Source organism: Pan troglodytes, chromosome 13, assembly GCF_028858775.2.
Source record: "Pan troglodytes isolate AG18354 chromosome 13, NHGRI_mPanTro3-v2.0_pri, whole genome shotgun sequence".
Classification (NCBI taxonomy): domain Eukaryota; kingdom Metazoa; phylum Chordata; class Mammalia; order Primates; family Hominidae; genus Pan; species Pan troglodytes.
In genome coordinates this window covers 129,602,959-129,623,802 of record NC_072411.2, presented here as the reverse complement: position 1 = coordinate 129,623,802, position 20,844 = coordinate 129,602,959, and the positions used below count along the sequence as shown (strand labels likewise).

Sequence of the window (20,844 nt, the reverse complement as noted above, 5' to 3'; positions counted from 1 at the left end):
CCTTCTGGGTTCAAGTGATTCTCCTGCCTCAGTCTCCTGAGTAGCTGGGATTACAAGCACCTGCCACCACACCCAGCTAATTTTTTTGTATTTTTAGTAGACACAGGGTTTTGCCATATTGGCCAGGCTGGTCTCGAACTCCTGGGCTCAAGTGATCCTCCCACCTCGCCCTCCCAAAGTGCTGGGATTACAGGGGTGAGCCACCATGCCCGGCCAATAGGTGGGTTATTTTTAATCCTTTTATACAAATCCTTTCATACAAAGGATTTCACATTTCACTGAGGTCCAGTAACTGGACCCCCTAGTCTGGAGCTACTGTTTTGGTGTCCATTACCAGGCATGCCCCTTGTACCAGGCTGTGTGCGCCCCCCACACTGCTGCAGGGTGGAGCGCTGCTCTCTAAGCCTACTACGCCTGAGCTTTTGGCCCACACTGACTGCACCGCTGCATACATTATTTCACCATTCCCAACAGCACTCACTGAATCTATGCTCTGGGCTGAGCGGGGGATTACACAGAAGCAGAAGGAAGGCGCTGTAGAGATTAGAGCTGCCTAATGTCCCAATCTTTTCTCCTAGACATATTGGTTTGTATTTCCACCCACTTGAACTCATGCATAACTGAGTGACTTTTTTGGCCAATGAAATGTGAACAGAAGTGATGTGGGTCGCTTCTGGGCAGAAACATATAGATCCAGTATGTGGCTCACCACATTTTTGTACCCTGCCTCTGTGACTGTGGAAGCCTGGATCAAGAAGCTGCCTCTGCCAGTCTAGGTCTAGGTCTAAGTCTAGGTCTTTCAGTAACTACCATGACCCCATTTAGATCAGGATGGTCAGTCAGCATAAGCAAGAACTTTTGTATTGTTTTTGTTTTTTGAGATGGAGTCTCCCTCTGTCGCCCAGGCTGGAGTGCAGTGGTGCAATCTCGGCTCATGGCAACCTCCACCCCCCAGGTTCAAGTGATTCTCTGGCCTCAGCCTCCCAAGTAGCTGGGATCACAGGTATGTGCCACCACGCTTGGCTACTTTTTGTTTTTTTAGTACAGATGAGGGTTTTGCCATGTTGGCCAGACTGATCTCGAACTCCTGACCTCAGGTGATCCTCTCGCTTTGGCCTCCCAAAGCACTGAGATTACAGGCGTGAGCCACCGCAGCTGGCCAGAACTTTTGTATTTTAAAGCTTATGCCAACTGATAGTCTTTTCTCGAGGAGCTCACCAGCTAGTGGAGAGGCAATGTGGAACCACAGTCTAGAGATGTAAAGTACTGCACATGGCCAAGTAAGTGTTCAAGGGCTTAAATAAAATATGATAATCTCCTCATCCAATCTCTCTCCTATTGCTATCTTTCAGTCTGGTAGCATTAGCCAAAGCTCTCACATGTCTTAGGTGGGCTATCTCTAAATGGGTTAGTCTGCAACACTGGAATAATATGACATAAACATTTTCTTTTGTGTATGTGAGCATACGGCTTGAAATAAACTCTAATATTTGCAGCAGAGGAAATACCTTTCTCCACATCTCATACGTGTTCATTTTCTTGTTGAACAATTTCAAAATAAGAAACTTCCATAGCTGGTAATAAATCGATGGAACAGGAAAATATAGTTTAGCTGGATATTTTTGTTTTTACTTTTTAGAAGCCATACTAATAAAGGAGTATATTAAAGGAGCTTATCGTAAGCCTATCTTCTTACATAAATTTATCTCATAGATTTTTTTTCTGCTTTCCTTCCTTCACCTCATCATAATATAGAATTATTTTCTCATTTCCCATCGTAGTCATCATAATAATGTCCTACCCTGTTGGACTCTGAACTATTTTCCACTATTCATTTTTTATTAGCGTTAAATTTTAACCAGAAGATTGGGATAAAAGGCAACATAGTACCATGCAAGCATAGCCACTTTGACAACGTTTCTGACCCAGGGGTGACCATGACCTGCTGCGAAGGATGGACATCCTGCAATGGATTCAGCCTGCTGGTTCTACTGCTGTTAGGAGTAGTTCTCAATGCGATACCTCTAATTGTCAGCTTAGTTGAGGAAGACCAATTTTCTCAAAACCCCATCTCTTGCTTTGAGTGGTGGTTCCCAGGAATTATAGGAGCAGGTCTGATGGTGAGTAATATTTATTTGACTTGATGTGAAGAAGGGCCTGCCTATTTCACCAAAATCCTAAAAGCTGTCTTCCAGTCTTGCAGTTAACTATGTCTTGGCTTATGATAATATTTGGAGCAGTAGTATAGCATTAATTTATATTGGTCATCAGTGAAGAACGGTAATTTAAATAAAGTACACTATGTGGTATAGGATAGAGAGCTGGGCAAAAAAATAAATTAATTAGTAGAAGTTGGCTGGGTTATTATCTCTCACATTTCTGTATGGGTAGGGCTGCTCTTCCAAGCTTTATGGTTAGAGTTAGGGACCTTCTGAATTAATTCCTTCAACTTTCCATTGCTCCATACCAGTCTCTAAGTATTTACAGAAAATGCAATAGGAGTGACAGGTTGCTTAATAGGGATGAGTAGAAACATTCCCATGTATGACGGCAATTACGAGGCATGAATGCTGCATTGCCTGTACCTGAAGGAAGTTGGACTAAGAGACATGGACTTAAAATCCTGGGTCTCTGGCCTCAAGGAATGTTTGACTCAGCTATTATATAGATCCTAGGACATCAAGCTTGTTGAATAGTTTGATGATTGTTACTAGGTCTACCTTTGTTGAAATCTGCAGCAGAGCAGTGCAGGATGGAACTCCTGAATATAACTGACATGAATCACCTGAGGCACTTGCAATAGTTAGATTTACGGATTTTCTCCTGAGAATTCTGGGTGCAGTAGGCCTGGGTAGGACGCATTTGTATAGGGAAAACGGCTTTCAAATATGGCAGAATACCTCAGCTATGGTTCTGCCTCCCATATACCACTGCAAGCAAATCATTTATCCTATGATTTTGTTTCCATACGTGTAAAATGGGGATGTGGATGTTGAAGTTGATAATTCAGCATCCAAGAGGCTTGTTTTTGTTTGTTATGCCACTACGGGGTTTAGTTAGTGCCAAATAAATGAATGTGTGTGTGTGTGCGTGTGTGTGTGTGTGTGTGTGTAACACAGAGAGAGAGAGAGTAAGCTGTAAGGACTGATATTATCAGTGTTTTAGAGATAATAAAACACGGAGGTGACTTTTGTTTAACTTTTTTTTTTAAGTTTTCAGTTCAGAGGTACATGTGCAGGTTTGTTACGTAGGTAAACGTGTATCTTGGGGGCTTGTTGTACAGATTATTTCATCATCCAGATATTAAGCCTACTACCCATTATTTATTTTGCCTGATCCTCTCCCTCCTCCCACCCTCCACTCTCCACCCTCCAACAGGCACCAGTGCATGTTGTTCCCTTTTATGTGCTCATGTGTTCTCATCATTTACCTCCCGCTTACAAGTGAGAACATGCGGTTTTTGGTTTTCTGTTCATGCGTTAGTTTAAGGATAATGGCCTCCAGCTCCATCCATGTCCCTGCAAAGGTCATGATCTCATTCCTTTTTTATGGCTGTGGAGGTGATTTTTAAAGAAATTCAGGACATAGTTTTCTACTTGAATCACTGATTCTGAATTATGATCAGTTACTGCTGCTGGTATTATCCCCAGATTTACAAAAACACTCTTCCTTTACCATCACAAAGAATCTGTTCCTCTGCTTTAGGTAGAAAGATCTAATTAAAGAAAAAGCTTTTGGAAAGTTTTGGGCCATTTCTTCACACTGCCATGAATGCTCTCTTCCAGGCTGAGAGACAGAAAACACATTGCAACTCAACAGCATGAAGCAACTGTACATCCGTGTGTCTGTTTTCTTCCCTGTAGAAGGCTTCTCTCTGCTTGAGTAGTAGAAGCCTCTTTTGCATTTGCTTACACCAGAAGCCAGGAGCAGCTGGCTGAGCATGACTTAACGATAGCAATTTCCATGAAGCTCCTAGAAGTTCCTGAGTTAAGACAATCCACTTAGAATAACTCATGCAGCTTTAGATATAAATTGGCTCTGCCACAAATCCCATGAGATTAAAAAAAAATGTATTAGCATTAAAGGAGTCGGAGGTGGCGATGACACATACCTACATCTCCTGTATTCTTCATCTTAGGATGGTGGCGGGTGTGGCGGGGAGAGAAGAGAAAGAGAAAGGCAGAGACAGACAGAAGGACATAAGTGCTCATTTATTGGCCGTCTGGCTACTGGGTTCATGCATTACCTTGTTATCTCATTTAGTCTCTATAATAATGTGTGCATTTATTATCACTTGAATTTTATAGGCCAGCAGATAGAAAGTTAGGAATGTTAACAAGGTCACCTAATGGATGTGAAATTCCAGATTTCTCTGACGTCAAAACTCTGTTTTTCCACGAGTGCTAGTACCATAGTCCTCAACACCTGTCTCAGGGCTGCCAGAGGTGAAAGATATAATCTATAAATTAATCCATAAAGTCAAGTGACCAGGAAACTGAGTCACAGAAAGATTACAGAAACTCGTGGAACAGTTTCAGAGAATCTGAACTTCCTTGTTCTACAGCTAAGTTTACTTTATCACCCTCAGTAAGTATTATCAAAGATATCAACACCAGACTATCTCTATTATTCAGTATTATAGAAAGTCATTAAAGCATCAGACAACTCTTTGAAAAGTCCAATATGAACTTTATAGACAGAGGCTATGCCCACAAGCAAACAGGTGGGTGGTAAAAAGGACTCAGACTACAGGTATATTTTCATGATCCTCAGATAGATAGAGAACGTGGAAGAAAGTGTTTTTCAAAGGAATTTATTAATATGTCCTTTATAACATCCATGAAAATACTCACTAGTTCAAAATACTGAGCTTTCAATATACTTGTAACTACACAAAAAAGTTAATAGAGAAGAAATCACTGCCTGTGATAAGCACTTTTGTCATAGTTCTTGAAATCTTTCCAGAATTACTGTAGTGTTTCAAATTAGTATTGTTACCAAAAATGAGATTTTGCAGGAAGTAGATAATTACACAAACTACGGAATTCATTATTGATTACATCATGAAATATATTCATTTTATGGCTTCATGACTTTCTTAAAACGGAGGTGGACTTTTCATCTTCTAAAACTATGACTAAGTAAAAATGTGATGTACTTAATTATCTTTAAATGGAAAAATCAATACAAATGTTATTTGTTCGAGTATTTATAAAAAGATCTCAAAATGTTTTCTTGAAAACATATAAACAGAAAAGCCATTTTATTTTATATGAGGTTGTGAGCCTGATCTTAATCATGCTTATTCATTGAGTTCACTTATTAGATAATAGTAACTCATCAAAGTCAATTATTGAAGTCTTGATGGAGAACAAATTGTTGAAAGCTGGCCAGGCGCGGTGGCTCATGCCTGTAATCCCAGCACTTTGGGAGGCCAAGGCGGGTGGATCACGAGGTCAGGAGATCGAGACCGTCCTGGCTAACACGGTGAAACCCCGTCTCTACTAAAAATACAAAAAATTAGCCAGGCTTGGTGGTGGGCACCTGTAGTCCCAGCTACTCGGGAGGCTGCGGCAAGGGAATGGCGTGAACCCGGGAGGTGGAGCTCTCAGTAAGCTGAGATCGTGCCACTGTACTCCAGACTGGGTGACAGAGCAAGACTCCATCTCAAAAGAAAAAAAAATTGTTGAAAGTTAAACAGTTGAGAAGACATTATGCATGACAAACATTTGTAAAATATACTTTTGTGGGGTTTTTTTGTTTTTTTTTATCATTGTTTTTGAGACAAGGTCATGCTCTGTCACCCAAGCTAGAATGCAGTGCTGTGAGCACAACTCACTGCATCCTCAACCTCCTGGGATCAAGTGATCCTCCCACTTCAGCCTCCTAAGTAGCTGGGACTATAGGCATGCACCACTATTGCCCAGCTTATCTTAAATTTTTTTTTTGGCCAGGTATGGTGGCTTATGCCTGTAATCCCAGCATCTTGAGAGGCTGAGGTGGGTAGATCACGTGAGGGCAGGAGTTCGAGACCAGCCTGGCCAACATGGAGAAACCCGTTTCTATCAAAAAATACAAAAATTAGCCAGGCATGGTGGTGCATGCCTGTAATCCCAGCTACTCGGGAGGCTGAGGCAGGAGAATCACTTGTACCCAGAGGCAGGAGTTGCAGAGAGCCGAGATTGTGCCACTGCACTCCAGCCTAGGTGACAGAGTGAGACTCTGTCTCAAAACTTTTTTGTTTGTTTGTTTTTGTAGATAGGGTCTCACTATATTGCCCAGGTTGGGGTCAAACTCCTGGGTTCAAGCAAGCCTCCTGTCTTGGCCTCCCAAAGTGCCAGAATTACAGGCATGAGCCACCATGCCTGGCTGCAAAATATAGTTTTGATATTTGTAATGAGCTATGACTTTGTGTGTTACTCTCATGTTCAAGTTCTTAGAGGACTCCCAAAAGTCTGAATTTCATCACAGAATTTTTAATGGGCTGAAGTTTTTCCACACTTCATTTGTAAAATCATGTAACTTCTAAAACTAAATACAATTAGGGGGGTCTGTAAGAAAAAATCAACAATATTACTTTCCTTTTTAAAAACAAAAGACTAGCAAGACTTTTAATTTTACAAAAACTCAGGCATTCAAATATGCTTAGGAAATGAAGAGAAAGTGTGTTCTCATAATTACTCATTTTGGCAGGAGATTATCTGGAAAATTTATATATAATTCAGACACACACACACACACACACACACCATTCACAGTTTTAGTGTCTGTCTAAAGAGCCCCTCCAATTTCTGGAGCTCTGAATGGGAAAGCGGTTGAAACCACAGCGAGTTGTCAAATTACCAGTAACAGCATTACAAAGATGTGTTAATACGCCTTGAAGTCGGTGGGGTGGTGACTTATACACTGTAAGTAATTGTCCCTTTATAAAACCCCTTTGTAAGTGAATCATGAAAGGAAATATTTAGTAACTCTGAAATAAACTGATCTTCAAGAAAGTTATCAGAGTTCAGTTTGCATCAACAAGGAAAATAGAACAATTTATCCATTTAAGTTGTAATGTCAATCCACTTTTTTTTTTTTTTTTTTTTTAGACAGGGTCTCACTTTGTCATCTAGGCTGGAGTACACTTGCACTTTCTTTTAAAAGAATCATTAATTTTCTAAATCTGTAGCTGGCAAACTGTAAATATTCAGCCAATATTTTAGGTTTATAAACCAGCCTCTTCCACATATATTTTTTTTTTTTTTTTTTGAGACGGAGTCTCGCTCTGTCACCAGGCTGGGGTGCAGTGGCGCGATCTCGGCTCACTGCAACCTCTGCCTCCCGCGTTCAAGCGAGTCCTCTGCCTCAGGCTCCCTGGTAGCTGGGACTACAGGCACGTGCCACCAAGCCCAGCTAATTTTTTGTATTTTAGTAGAGATGGGGTTTCACCATGTTGGCCAGGATGGTCTCGATCTCCTGATCTCGTGATCCGCCCACCTTGGCTTCCTGAAGTGCTGGGATTACAGACGTGAGCCACCGCGCCCGGCCTCTTCCACACAATTTAACTCTACTCTTGGTGCACAAAAGTAGCCATAGACATGTAAATACATGGATGTGACTGTGTTCCAATAAAACTTTATTTACAAGAAAGAGGTGGTGGGCCATAGTTTGCCAATTCCCGTTCTAAATGATTTGTCCTGTAAGCTCAAAAGGCAGTACAGCTTATGTGTACAATAAAAGATGTTTAGTGGACGAATACTGATACCTATTTGGGAGCTAAAATTTCTTTTCCCTTTTCTTCTGGGCTTTCAGCTATGCGCCAAGGTGGCTGGGCAGCCATATACACATGTGGCCTCTACATAAGGAGAGTGGTGGTGTTCAAGGCAATGTGTAAGCAAAGCTTGATAATAATACAAAGTGACATGGAGGCAGTACATCATCAGATGGAGTGAGGTTTGTTAGGAAAGCTGCCTTGTAAAGAGGCATAAACTTTAAACCCGTGCTGAAAGAATAAAGGCAGATGTGGCCTTGGATAAATGAATCAGAGTGGGAGTAATTGGAAGGACAATGAGATGGGCAAGGGTGAAGGCAGCAGGGAAGATGAGAATGAACAAACTCTAGGTAGGAATAGGGGAGAATTGTAAGACTTGAGTCAGTGTGGAATAGGGATTAAGAGTCCCGGCTGAGCACAGAGGCTCACCTGTAATCTCAACGCTTTAGGAGGCCGAGGCGATCACTTGAGCCCAGGAGTTCGAGACCAGCCTGGGCAACATGGCAAAATCCCCGTCTCTACAAAAAAATGCCCCCCAGAATAAATTAAAACTAACAGGGCGTGATGGCATGCATCTGTAGTCCTAACGACTCGGGAGGCTGAGGTGGGAGGATCACTTGAGCCCTGGGTGTTGAGGCTGCAGTGAACCGTGATCATGCCACCGCACTTCAGCCTGGGTGACAGAGTGAGACCCTGTCTCAAAAAAACAAAACAAAACAAAAAACTATGTGGGCTCTGCACCCCAAATGACTAGTTTTTTTTTGTTGTTGTTGTTTGTTTTTTTGAGATAGAGTCTTGCTCTGTCGCCAGGCCGGAGTGCAGTCACGTGATCTCAGCTAACTGCAACCTCTGTCTCCCAGGTTCAAGTAATTCTGCCTCAGCCTCCTGAGTAGCTGGGGCTACAGGTGTGCACCACCTCGCCCAGCTAATTTTTGTATTTTTAGTAGAGACGGGGTTTCCTCATGTTGGCCAGGCTGGTCTCGATCTCCTGACCTCGTGATCCACCCACCTCAGCCTCCTAAAGTGCTGGGATTACAGACATGAGCCACCGCGCCCGGCCAAATGACTAGTTTTGAATCCCAACTCTTCTATCAAGAAAGTAGAAGGACAATTTGAGTAATTTGTCCTTTCTATGCCTCAGTTTTCTCATTGGTAAAATGGGAATAATAATAGCACCTACCTCATAGGATTATTATGAGGATGGAATAAACTAAGGCGTGTAAAGCGCCCGTAACAGTGTCTGGCATTTGCCAGAGCTCGGGAAAATGTTAGAGAACGAGAGTAGAAGGAGAGAGAAAAACCACTCAAGGGCAGCTGTGCTGAGATGGCAAAAAAACCTACGCCTAAAATTTCTCAAGTGGAAGGAAATAATTACATTCCACCCTTCGATGATACAAAACTCCTTCCAGTAAGAATTTCTAGTCATAGCTGCTGCCTAGATATACTAAAAATTGAAACCCAAGTCCTGAGAATATGGTGTTCTTTCTTACAGCTTTCCTTGGCAACGTGTATTTCCCTGAAGACAGAATGTGATCTATAGATTTCTGAGCATCAATATATAAAGTGAGATCATTACATATCATGGATATAGGAAGAGAAAGGAGAACGTGGAACCAAAAATAATTCTCAAATATAAGTTTGGGGAAACCAGCAAGATAGCCGGGATCCTGGGAAAAGAAAGGCTAGTGGGAGTGGGTGGTGACAGAATGATTTGTTCCCAACTGCCAGGCAAACAAAACCATCAATTTCTTTTCTGCAGGTTTGCCAGAATAATCCATACAATTTCTGGGAAATCAGGCCAGGCGTAATGGCTCACATCTTTAGTTTTCTTGGCAGGAGGTTTTCTTGAGGCCAGGAGTTCAGGACCAGTCTGGGCAACAGAGTGAGATCTTGCTTCTACAAAAATATTTTTAAAATTAGCCAGGTGTGGTGGTCTACACCTGTGGTCCTAGCTACTCAGGAGGCTAAGGCAGGAGGATTATTTGAGCCCAGGAGTTCAAGGCTACAGTGAGCTATGCTCGTATCACTGCACTCTGGCCTGGGTAAGAGAGTGAGACCCCTACTCTTTAAACCAACAAACAACAGAGTTTGGATGATGCAGCCAATTCTTTCAGAAACATTTATTCCAAAAATAATGTACAAATAAGTCATCCTAATCTATTTAAAATCCAATTCTCTGCAGATGACTCAGAGTGAACTAAGAATGTAGATAGAAGACTTCAAAACTCCTATCTTGAATTCCCCTGTTCCCGCCGCCACTTTTAATCTTTCTGGTTGAAACTGGGATGACAAGGTTCACAAAACCACGGATATTGCCAAATTCCCTTTTTGTTCTTTGAGCCTTGATTTCCCACAACTGGTGGTAAACGGAAGGTGAAGATTACTATTTTTTCTTCTGATGAGAAGTTATAATACTCATCTTTCCTGTTGATGTCATTTCCAGGCCATTCCAGCAACAACAATGTCCTTGACAGCAAGAAAAAGAGCGTGCTGCAACAACAGAACTGGAGTAAGTATGGAGCAGTCGGCATGGAAGCAGAAGTGCATGAACAGTTATTGCTACCTAAGCAAAGCCACACTGAGTCACTCGCATCTACCGAATCACGGTGGGGCTCCACTGACGGAGCCACAGCCTTAGAAACATGCTATTTTTATTTATTTATTTAGAGACAGGGTCTTGCTCTGTTGCTGAGACTGGAGTGCAGTGGTGCGATCTCGGTTCACTGAAACTTCTGCCTCCCGGGATCAAGCGATTCTCCTGCCTCAGCCTCCTGAATAGCTGGGACTACAGGTGCACACCATCACGCCCAGCTAATTTTTGTATTTTTAGTAGAGATGGGGGTTTCAACGTGTTGGTCAGGCTGGTCTCAAACTCCTGACCTCGAGTGATCTGCCCGCCTCGGCCTCCCAAAGTGCTGGGATTACAGGTTTGAGCCACTGCGCCTGGCCTGAAACATGCTATTTAGGATGATTATATAGAAGTAGAAAAAGTGAGACGGGTTTTTTTGTCCCACAAACATTTAGAGTTGGCCTTCTGTCCCTTCCTCAGTCTTCGTGTATTGTCCTTTCCTCAATCTAAAGGTTTTCAAAGAAAGGAGATTTGTAAGTCACGCCCACAGCTGCAATCAATTTCATACTACTCAGGTGTGATATTTTTGTGGCGTATATAAAATACTCAGGGAAAATGTACTCAGTTCTCTCACGCAATGACAGACTGGTTTGCTAGGATTAGAATGACAATTGCCTTTATCCAGTTAAATTAAAGGAGCTGCCAGGTTTTTTTCCCCCAAAACATTTAATGCCTACCCACTATGTATAAAGTCGTAACGAAGTTAAAAGTAAATTAAGATTCATTAACCGGAGTGTCACTCTGCTCAGAACACTTTCAGAGATGCTGTTTCATTTAATTCTCTCAAAACCCTTAAGCGGGAAAAAATAAGATGTGTGTTTTATTGACGAAGGAACGGACGCTCAGAGAAAGTAAATAATTTGCCAGTGTAGCACACTAGTAAGTGGATTTTTATCCAAACCCACTGGAGCACCCCACAATTCACGATCTTTATACCATGAACATGGCTATTAAGCAACATAAGGACTCTCATAATTCCCTGTGGAAGGGGTAGATTGACAGCAAGCAGTCACAGTAAATCTGCTTGGCTGAGCTTGAGCTTTCAGAGCAATGGTTCTCAGATGGATGGAAACATTAGGCTGGGCACGGTGGCTCACAGCACTTTGGGAGGCTGAGGTGGGAGGATCACTTGAGGTCTGGAATTCAAGACCAGCCTGGCCAACATGGTGAAACCCCGTCTCTACTAAAAATACAAAAATTAGCTGGGCGCAGTGGCCCATGCCTGTAATCCCAGATACTCAGGAGGTTGATGCAGGAGAATCTCTTGAACCCAGGAGGCAAAGGTTTCAGTGAGCCGAGATCACATCACTGCACTTCAGCCTGGGCAACAGATGAGTAAGATTCTGTCAAAAAAAAAAAAAAAAAAAAAAGACAGATGGAGATATTAGAATTATCTAAAGAGATTTTAAAAAATACCAATGCCTGGTGGCCCCCAGAGATTCTGCATCAGTATTTTTCAAAAGCACTCAAGATAATTTGGCCAGGGGTTAGAACCACTACTTTAAAAAAACAAACCAGATATTTCTATCCATAATGGAAGATTCATATTTTTAAAAATTACCCTTTTTCTGACATTTGATATTTATCTAGGATTACAATAATTATGCTAATTAGTTCTAGTCTATTTTTGTCTGAATACATTTTAGGTATTCAATAAACACTAATTTTCAGTTTCCCTTCCCTGTCACTTTTCTTTGTAAACGATAATAATTTGGAATTTGACTTTGTATCTTTTCTATGTGGTGTTCACAACATTCTTGACATCCTGAGACATTTCTAAATTCCTGAAATCAAAAATATCAAAACACTTATATAGGCTTTTCCTATAGGTGTATCCTCTAAGAACTGGTGTTTATGTTGTATCTGGTGTCTTTGAAGCCTAGATAAGACCAAAACATGAGACAAGTGGCAAAGGCAACATCTTGGGAGGAAGGGAAAGGGTTGACCAAGGCTTGTCCCCTATTTTAACTGTTCTTTGCTTCTTCCCTTTTTCCAGTTCTTATTTTTGCTTCTGAATACAAAATGGTTTTGCTGAACCATTTAAGTGAATCCCCTTTAGGGGAAATACACATGCCTGGAATCACTTTCTAAAGCCAGGCCTTTTGTAGGGATGAGAACTCAAAGATAATATGGCTGGGTGCGGTGGCTCACGCCTGCAATCCCAGCACTTTGGGAGGCTGAGGTGGGCGGATCACTTGAGTTCAGGAGTTTGAAACCAGCCTGGCCAATATGGTGAAACCCTGTCTCTACTAAAAATACAAAAATAAAAATAAAAAAATTAGCCAGGTGTAGTGGCGGGCATCTGTAATCCCAGCTACTTGGGAGGCTGAGGCAGGAGAATTTCTTGAACCCAGGAGGCAGAGGTTACAGTGAGCCCAGATAGCGCCACTGCACTCTATCGTGGGAAACAAAGAAAGGCTCCGTCTCAAAAACAAAAAATTATATATATATATATATATATATATATATATATATATATATATATATATAAAATAGATGGCGGCCAGGCGTGGTGGCTCATGCCTGTAATCCCAGCACTTTGGGAGGCTGAGGCGGGCGGATCACAAGGTCAGGAGATGGAGACCATCCTGGTTAACAGGGTGAAACCCCATCTCTACTAAAAATACAAAAAATTAGCCGGGCGTGGTGGCGGGTGCCTGTAGTCCCAGTTACTCAGGAGGCTGAGGCAGGAGAATGGCGTGAACCCGGGAGGCGGAGCTTGCAGTGAGCCGAGATCATGCCACTGCACTCCAGCCTGGGCGACACAGCGAGACTCCGTCTCCAAAAAAAAAAAAAAAAAAAAAAAAAATAGATGGTTAAAAATAAACACCATGGCACTTCTTCATGAGTACATTTAAGTAACTGCACAAGTCACAGTAGCATGGAAGAATCAGGATTTGAAGTAAACTCCAAATCCATCATTCTGAACTTTTGGCTGGAAGAAGAATAGTGATTAAAGTGTTTCCCAGCTGTGAGAGCCTGACAAGTTTTGTCCATCTCCATGATACACAGTTTTCTCATCTATAAAATGGAAATAATAATAGTATCTACCTCTTGGGGTTATGAAAAGAATTAAATGAGATGATATATGTAGAGCACAACATCCCTCAACACAACTCTATAGGTAGCCACCTTATTCTGCACTCATAAAAGGCAGGTCTCAAGAACACAACACACAGACCCTGTGGGAGCTGCATTATTCCAGCAAAGAAAAAGAAAAAGCTTTCCCTCGCTTCATTTCTGCTGATTTTGAAATAATCATCAGTGACTAACAACTTCACTGAAACAATACAAAAGTTTCCTTCTTTTTTTTCTTTTAGAGATGGGCTCTCACTACGTTGCCCAGGCTAGTCTCGAACTCCTGGGCTCAAGCAATCTACCCTCCTTGGCCTCCCAAAGTGCTGGGACTACAGGCATGAGCCACTGTGCCTGGCCTAAGAGCTTATTTTTGGAAAAACAAACACGAACTTTCATTCAGTTTCCTATGCCAAATTCCATGCCTTCTTCTGCTCTCATGACTGACTCACGAAATAAAGATGTGTACAATCTTTCTAACACAGTGGCTCTCAACCGGCGGGTTATTTTACCCACCCACCTCCACCCCAAGAGGATATTTGGCAATGTCTGGAGACATTTTTGGTTGTCAGAACCGGGCTGGAGGTGGCAAGGCGTCGGGGGGTGATATTGGCATCTAGTGGGTAGAGATGAGGGATGCTGCTAAATATCCTACACTGCACAGGAAACGCCCCACAGCAAGTGTGCAAATGCCATTGGTGCTGAGGTTGGGAAGTCCTGTTCTAACTCTATGCTGTTGACTGATCACTGTGGGATGCTGGCCACTGGCCACTTAAAGCATCAGGGCCAAACGCTTGCGAGCCAAGAGACCAGACATGAAGATAAACGTAGTTAAGATCCAGGCAAGATTCTATGAAGTAGGAAGTACATAAAACAGGGAGGAACTAGATCTCAGTGGTCAGAAGAAACAGATGAGGCTCAGGAATATGAAAGTTGAGATTTTCCAGAGACAGTGACAAGCCAAACCATCTTTTTTTTTTTTTTTTGACAGAGTCTTGCTCTGTCACCCAGGAGGAGTGCAATGGCACGATCTCGGATGACTGCCTCCCGGGTTCAAGCGATTCTCCTGCCTTAGCCTCCCAAGTAGCTGGGATCACAGGCATCCACCACCAAGCCCGGCTAATTTTTTGTATTTTTAGTAGAGAGGGGGTTTCGCCATGTTGTCCAGGCTGGTCTTGAACTCCTGACCTCAGGTGATCCACCCACCTTGGCTTCCCAAAATGCTGAGATTACAGGTGTGAGCCACCATGCCCAGCCCCAACCATCTTTTATTGAGTGTAATCAAATAGCAGAGACTGCCCTCTGCCTTTTTGTATCATTCACACCTAATAAACTGTGATCTTAAGATCCAGGATTTTAGGGCGACTGGATTTTAAAAAGACTGTATATGCTCCTGAAGCTTGAAACAGATCAAGAACATGTCATAACATGTGCAAATGGCTCTATTTTATTTTTCAGATGTTTCTTTCATCACTTTTCAGTGTGATCACAGTCATTGGTGCTCTGTATTGCATGCTGATATCCATCCAGGCTCTCTTAAAAGGTCCTCTCATGTGTAATTCTCCAGGCAACAGTAATGCCAATTGTGAATTTTCATTGAAAAACATCAGGTAAGTAACTTGATTTTCACAGGCTTACTGTCTCACACAGTTGAACTGGTTTGATTAGATTAATGCGGTACTGAAACAATGCCATGTTTTTATTTGATGCAACTGCCGGGACAAACAGATTCTCAGGAATTTTAGTACATTAATGCCAGTTAGCACAACTCCACATCAAAATGGAGGAATCATTAGATTTACAATGCTCTAAAAGGACTTTTAGATATTCTCTAAAAGGACTAGTTGATCTCAAATGGCTTATGCTTGTCTTTCAAAAATCTACAGTGACATACATGTATGTATATTAAAAAATTATGCAAATATACACCAGAAACTTAACTTTCATCCTTGGAGAATGGAAATAGGGGATTCCCTTTATGAGAGTGAAGAGAACATTTACTTTCTACACTTCTGAACTAATTAAATTTGTCAACCATGAGCAAATATTACATTTACAATTTTAAAAATTTAATAAAAACACAATAAAATGCAGAGCCTTGCCTGTAGGCTTAAATGGAAGAGCAACCAATGGATTCATACAGATATGCTATAAATATACTGTATGCATGGGGATGAATCCAAATTTTAAGTCATGTAATAACAAATAATACTGGAGAGTTACATGTACTTAATAAGTGGCTCATTTTAGTCTTTTAAGTACATCATTCTGTGACTGAATCTAGACACAATTTGTAAAAACTGGAAGAAAAAAACTATCTAATCCATTACCTCTCTGTATAGCCTGCTCAGTTTAGCAAATAACCAGAATTTACTTTTGTAGTTACATACAAAAAATTGTTTTTTCTCCTTTTCCCTTACCTTGCTACATTAAAAAAGAAAGTCCCTCAAATTTTGTGTAGCATATTTGTTTTGAACCAAAACCCAAGGAAGGCCAGGCACAGCGGCTCACGCCTGTAATCCCAGCACTTTGGGAGACCAAGGCAGGTGGATCGCTTGAGGTCAGGAGTTTGAGATCAGCCTGGTCAACATGGTGAAACTGCATCACTACTGAAAATACAAAAATGAGCCAGGCGTGGTGGCACACGCCTCTAGTCCCAGCTACTCAGGAGGCTGAGGCGGGAGAATTGCTGGAACCCAGGAGGCGGAGGTTGCAGTGAGCCAAGATCAAGCCACTGCACTCCAGTCTGGGTGACAGAGTGAGACTGTGTCTCAAAAACAAAGCCAAGGAAAGTCTCCTTACTAATAGACTTGAAGTAAAGGGTTAAAAATTTCTACCACAGATGCTATGCACATTAAATCCCCAGGGAATGACAACAGCCCACAATGTACCAGGCACCAGGCTACGCTCTGCAGACAACAGCACTCAGATATTCTCAGCCTAGTTGCGGAGATGGGCTAGGCTAGCAAAGTTACAAGAGAGTGATCCTTGGCTTGCTACACATTTCACAAAACACTCATATTCCATGTGCTGAAAATACTGTTGTTTTCCCAGGTTGAATGTCAGTTGCTGATATCCAGCAATGCAAACTCCCTAAGAACATTCCATTTTACTCTACAGTAAACAAACAAAAAATCATCTTGAGATAGATGTATTAGGGCTAAAAGCTTCTCATTTTCCACAGCCCCGTTAAGAACAGGCACATCACTTTAATCAGACATATTTAATCAGTAAAAACTGTACATCTGGTTGAAGAACGGACGCCACGCTGCAGTTCTGCACTAAGAACTGAGCTCATTTAATGCGGGGTGGGGGGGGGTAGGGGAGGCTCCTTAGTTTTTATATCTAGCAAGTAGAAGAGTATCTGAATAAATAAAATAAATAGGTTGAACCACGAAAAACTGTTGACATTCAACTATTTCTGAAATCCCAAAACAGCAGTTTCATACCGTTCAACCTAAGAGAAGATGTACCATAGAGATGCTTGTTAAATGATGGGCTATATAAGTAATAAAAGTTTTGTAACTAGTAGAGTATATGGACACATGCTCAGAAACCCTGATCTCTGTCATTTCTGGGCACAATATTTCAAAAGTACATTCTGTTTCACTCATTCTTTTATGTGCACAATGCTACATTCCTTTGGTCAGGGATATTTCTGAATATCTGATTTTTATCTTTTGTTTTTCAGTGACATTCATCCAGAATCCTTCAACTTGCAGTGGTTTTTCAATGACTCTTGTGCACCTCCTACTGGTTTCAATAAACCCACCAGTAACGACACCCTGGCGAGTGGCTGGAGAGCATCTAGTTTCCACTTCGATTCTGAAGAAAACAAACATAGGCTTATCCACTTCTCAGTATTTTTAGGTCTATTGCTTGTTGGAATTCTGGAGGTCCTGTTTGGGCTCAGTCAGATAGTCATCGGTTTCCTTGGCTGTCTGTGTGGAGTCTCTAAGCGAAGAAGTCAAATTGTGTAGTTTAATGGGAATAAAATGTAAGTATCAGTAGTTTGAATTAATTTGAGAAGTACACTTGTTTTCAAAATCATCTTTGAGATGATTTAAAAAATCAACCCTTCACGTAGAAAGCACGTTGTAAATGCATTAACACTCTCATATCAGTGGTTGATTTGGGAAAGGTGGAGAGAATTTTCAATTAGTTTTGTATTGTACTATTCAAATTTTTTACCTCTTCATTGTGTGTAGAGAAAGGAGAAGGGAAGGAGGATGAGAAGGAACGGAAGTCATCCTGAAAATAGAAGTACAGGACTTTTTTTTTTTTTTTTTTTGAGACAGGGTCTCAAAAAAGGCTGGAGTACAGTAGTACAGTGGTGCTATCTCAGCTTACTGCAGCCTCAACCTCCTGGGCTCAGGTGATTCTCCCATCTCAGCCTCCCTAGTAGCTGGGACTACAGGTGCGTGCCACTATGCCAAGCTAATTTTTGTATTTTTAGTAGAGATGGGGTTTTTCCATATTGCCCAGGCTGGTCTCGAACTCATGGACTCAAGTGATCTGCCTGCTTCAGCCTCCTAAAGTGCTGCGATTACAGGCATGAGCCATCGCACCCAAAGTACAGGACCTTTTTATTGTATTTCTTTAAAGAATAAATATATAACCTGAATGCAATCAAGTCTTTAGATCTAATTCTCAGCTTGCAGGGAACACTAGGACAAATCCAAAAAGTGGGTGAGTGGGCACAGAATGGCCCCATTTTCAACAGGAAAATGTTATAAAAGAAAAATAGTTTTGATGGAACTGTTCTAGATTAAGAGAATAGAGGCATGTTTCAGCTAAACACATGTAAACTTTGTCAGAGATAATTGGGAGGAGTATGTAGAAGAATTGTATTATTGTTAATTTTGGTAGGTCTGATAATGGTTTTATAGTATAAAGGCTGAGTACCCCTTATCCAAAATGATTAAGATCAGAAGTGTTTTGTCTTTCACATTTTTTTGGATTTTGGAATTTTGCCTATAATAATGAGACATCTTGGGGATGGGATGCAAGTCTAACCACAAAATTCATTTATGTCTCATACACACTTTGAACACCTGGCCTGAAGGTAATTTCACACAATATTTTAAATAACTTTGTGCATGAAACACAATTTTGACTGCATTTTGACTGCAACTCATCACATGAGGTCAGATATGGAATTTTCCACTTGTGGTGTTACGTTAGTGGCTCAAAAAGTTTTGGATCTCGGAGCATTCTGGATTTTGAATTTTTGGATTAGTGATGCTCAACCTGTATACAGAAATGTCCTCATTTTTAAAACAAGAAATGCATATTTATATGTTTTAAAAATACTTCAACCAAAAGCAATGGGAAGATGTTTACTGTTATATTTAGGTGATAGGTACATGGCAATTCATTATACCCTCCTATTTTCCTATGTTTACATTATTCATTAATTTAAAAACAATACCTAGAAAAACCCAAGTCTTTCAAAAGCTATTTTCTATATGTGCCAATCTTTAAAAGACAGGATAACAAGTGTATTTATCACATTAAAATGTTGTAAAACAGCAAAGCTAAAAATCTAAAATTTTCTGAATGTTATTTCTATATTTCAATTGTTTATGTTCATTGGGCTTAAGGTTCCAGAAATAATTTGCAGTACCTACATTATAGCTGCCTAAATAAATTTAGTAACATCAAGAGCTTATAAGCCTTTTTTCTGAACATTTACTATATAAAAACATTCTTCCTACACCCCTACAAATACTTACTTGTCCTTAAGGCCTAGCTTAAGTATCTCCTACTTGAGGAAGCCTTCCCAGTGCTCATGATCCAATAAACCAAGTCAGCACTTACCCAAGCCTCTATTATCATTCCTGTCATAATGTAACATACATGTGTTTGTACGTCCATCAGTATAGTATTCAGGAGCACAGGAACCACGTTCATCAGCCCTCTCCTCTTCAGGTCCTTAGCAAGGCCTCTCATTTCCCCACCTCCAGCCCCATTCCTACCCCCACCTGCCTTATCTCTGGCAGCACTCTTTATCCTTGACTTCAGCACAAATACCACTTTTTCTGAGAGGCTATTCCTAAACGTCTAATGAAAACTAGGTTTCCCTTTACTCTTTTACCATGCTTTCATTTACAGCATTTATCACAATGATGATTGCATTTTCCTTTGTGCTTGCTTCTTAAATTTCACTGTCCCCCATTAGACTATAAGCTCCAGGGGTACAGGAACATGTTTATTCCCTTCTGGTATAAAGAGTACTTAGTACAGTGCCTGGTACAAAGCAGAAACATTGCATTTAGTTGAATGAATTAATGAATCCTATCTTCAGTACTCAGCTTTTAGCGAAGACTCGATACTTACTCAATGAACTGTCAAACTGCTAATGGTCATGTAATTAAAACAAAAATAAGACAGCTCACTGTACTCTAGTGAACAAGGGTCAGCAATGGTGCTTACAAATTTTCTCATCACCCCCCAAAATATTTATGCCATGTACTTTCCCCAAAATGTGACTTCATTAATTCAGCCAATGACGACAGTATCCTTACATCAATGAGTAAATATAAAAACTTTATTGGAATAGCATGTTAGCAGCAGTGAACAGGGCATGGCGCAGAAGGTTTCCAAAACAAGTTTAGCATGAAGGATGCCATATGCTGTTGCCAACAACTAGAACACGGTGACTAAAGACACAGTTCTGAATGTCCAGCACAACCTCTGGCCTGCAACTATGTTCAGTGATGATGATAAACAAGGTGGTGACTTGGAAGGAATCCCTATGTCAAGTGAGAAAAAAAAATGATGTCTGACCTCCTTATATATGTAAAAAATATACCTTCAGAGTCTGTCAGTAAGCTGGAAGAAGTGGATGTTGAAGTTTTTAACATCGATGATGGGTCTCCAGTTGTTCATCAACCCATGGTGAAATAGCTGAACGGTTCTGAATCAAAGGTGATCCTAATAGTGAAGACATTAACATTGCAGAATAAGTGCCTACAGATTATATGGTGAAAATACGTGATGGGCTTCTTGAAGGACTAGAGCAGTGTGTATTCAAAACAGAACAAGAAATCACGTCAGTTTATAAAAGCAAAGAGAGGTTTCTCAGACAAAAACATTGTTCATGAGGTAGATGACTCTGGAAGAAATATTTTAAAAAGCCACTGGGAAGAATGCCTCGTCTCCACAGGATCCACTTCCTAGCCTCTCAACTGCTTCTCATGTTTCTTCTCACTGAAAAAAATAGTGTCCAGTAATCTTTACTCCAACAGTACCGCCAGTGGGGACAGGAAACTTGCTGCGGCTGTTCTTGGTTGTGGCTGTTGTCCAACAGCTGGTGCAGGTAACTGGTGATGCCCCTGTGCTGCTTAGTTACTTGAACGCAGTTTTTTCACTGTATTAATAG

General features: G+C 41.1%; 1 protein-coding gene across 1 annotated transcript; it reads left to right on the top strand.

Annotated features, from left to right (window-relative positions):
* The first annotated feature begins 1,937 nt into the window (after positions 1–1,937).
* TM4SF20 (transmembrane 4 L six family member 20) lies at positions 1,938–19,317 on the top strand. Its single transcript, XM_001136395.5, has 4 exons — positions 1,938–2,120; positions 10,200–10,265; positions 14,919–15,070; positions 17,152–19,317. The coding sequence occupies exons 1-4, from the start codon at positions 1,938–1,940 to the stop codon at positions 17,438–17,440; spliced, it is 690 nt and encodes a 229-aa protein (XP_001136395.3). The 3' UTR covers positions 17,441–19,317.
* The last annotated feature ends 1,527 nt before the right edge of the window (positions 19,318–20,844 follow it).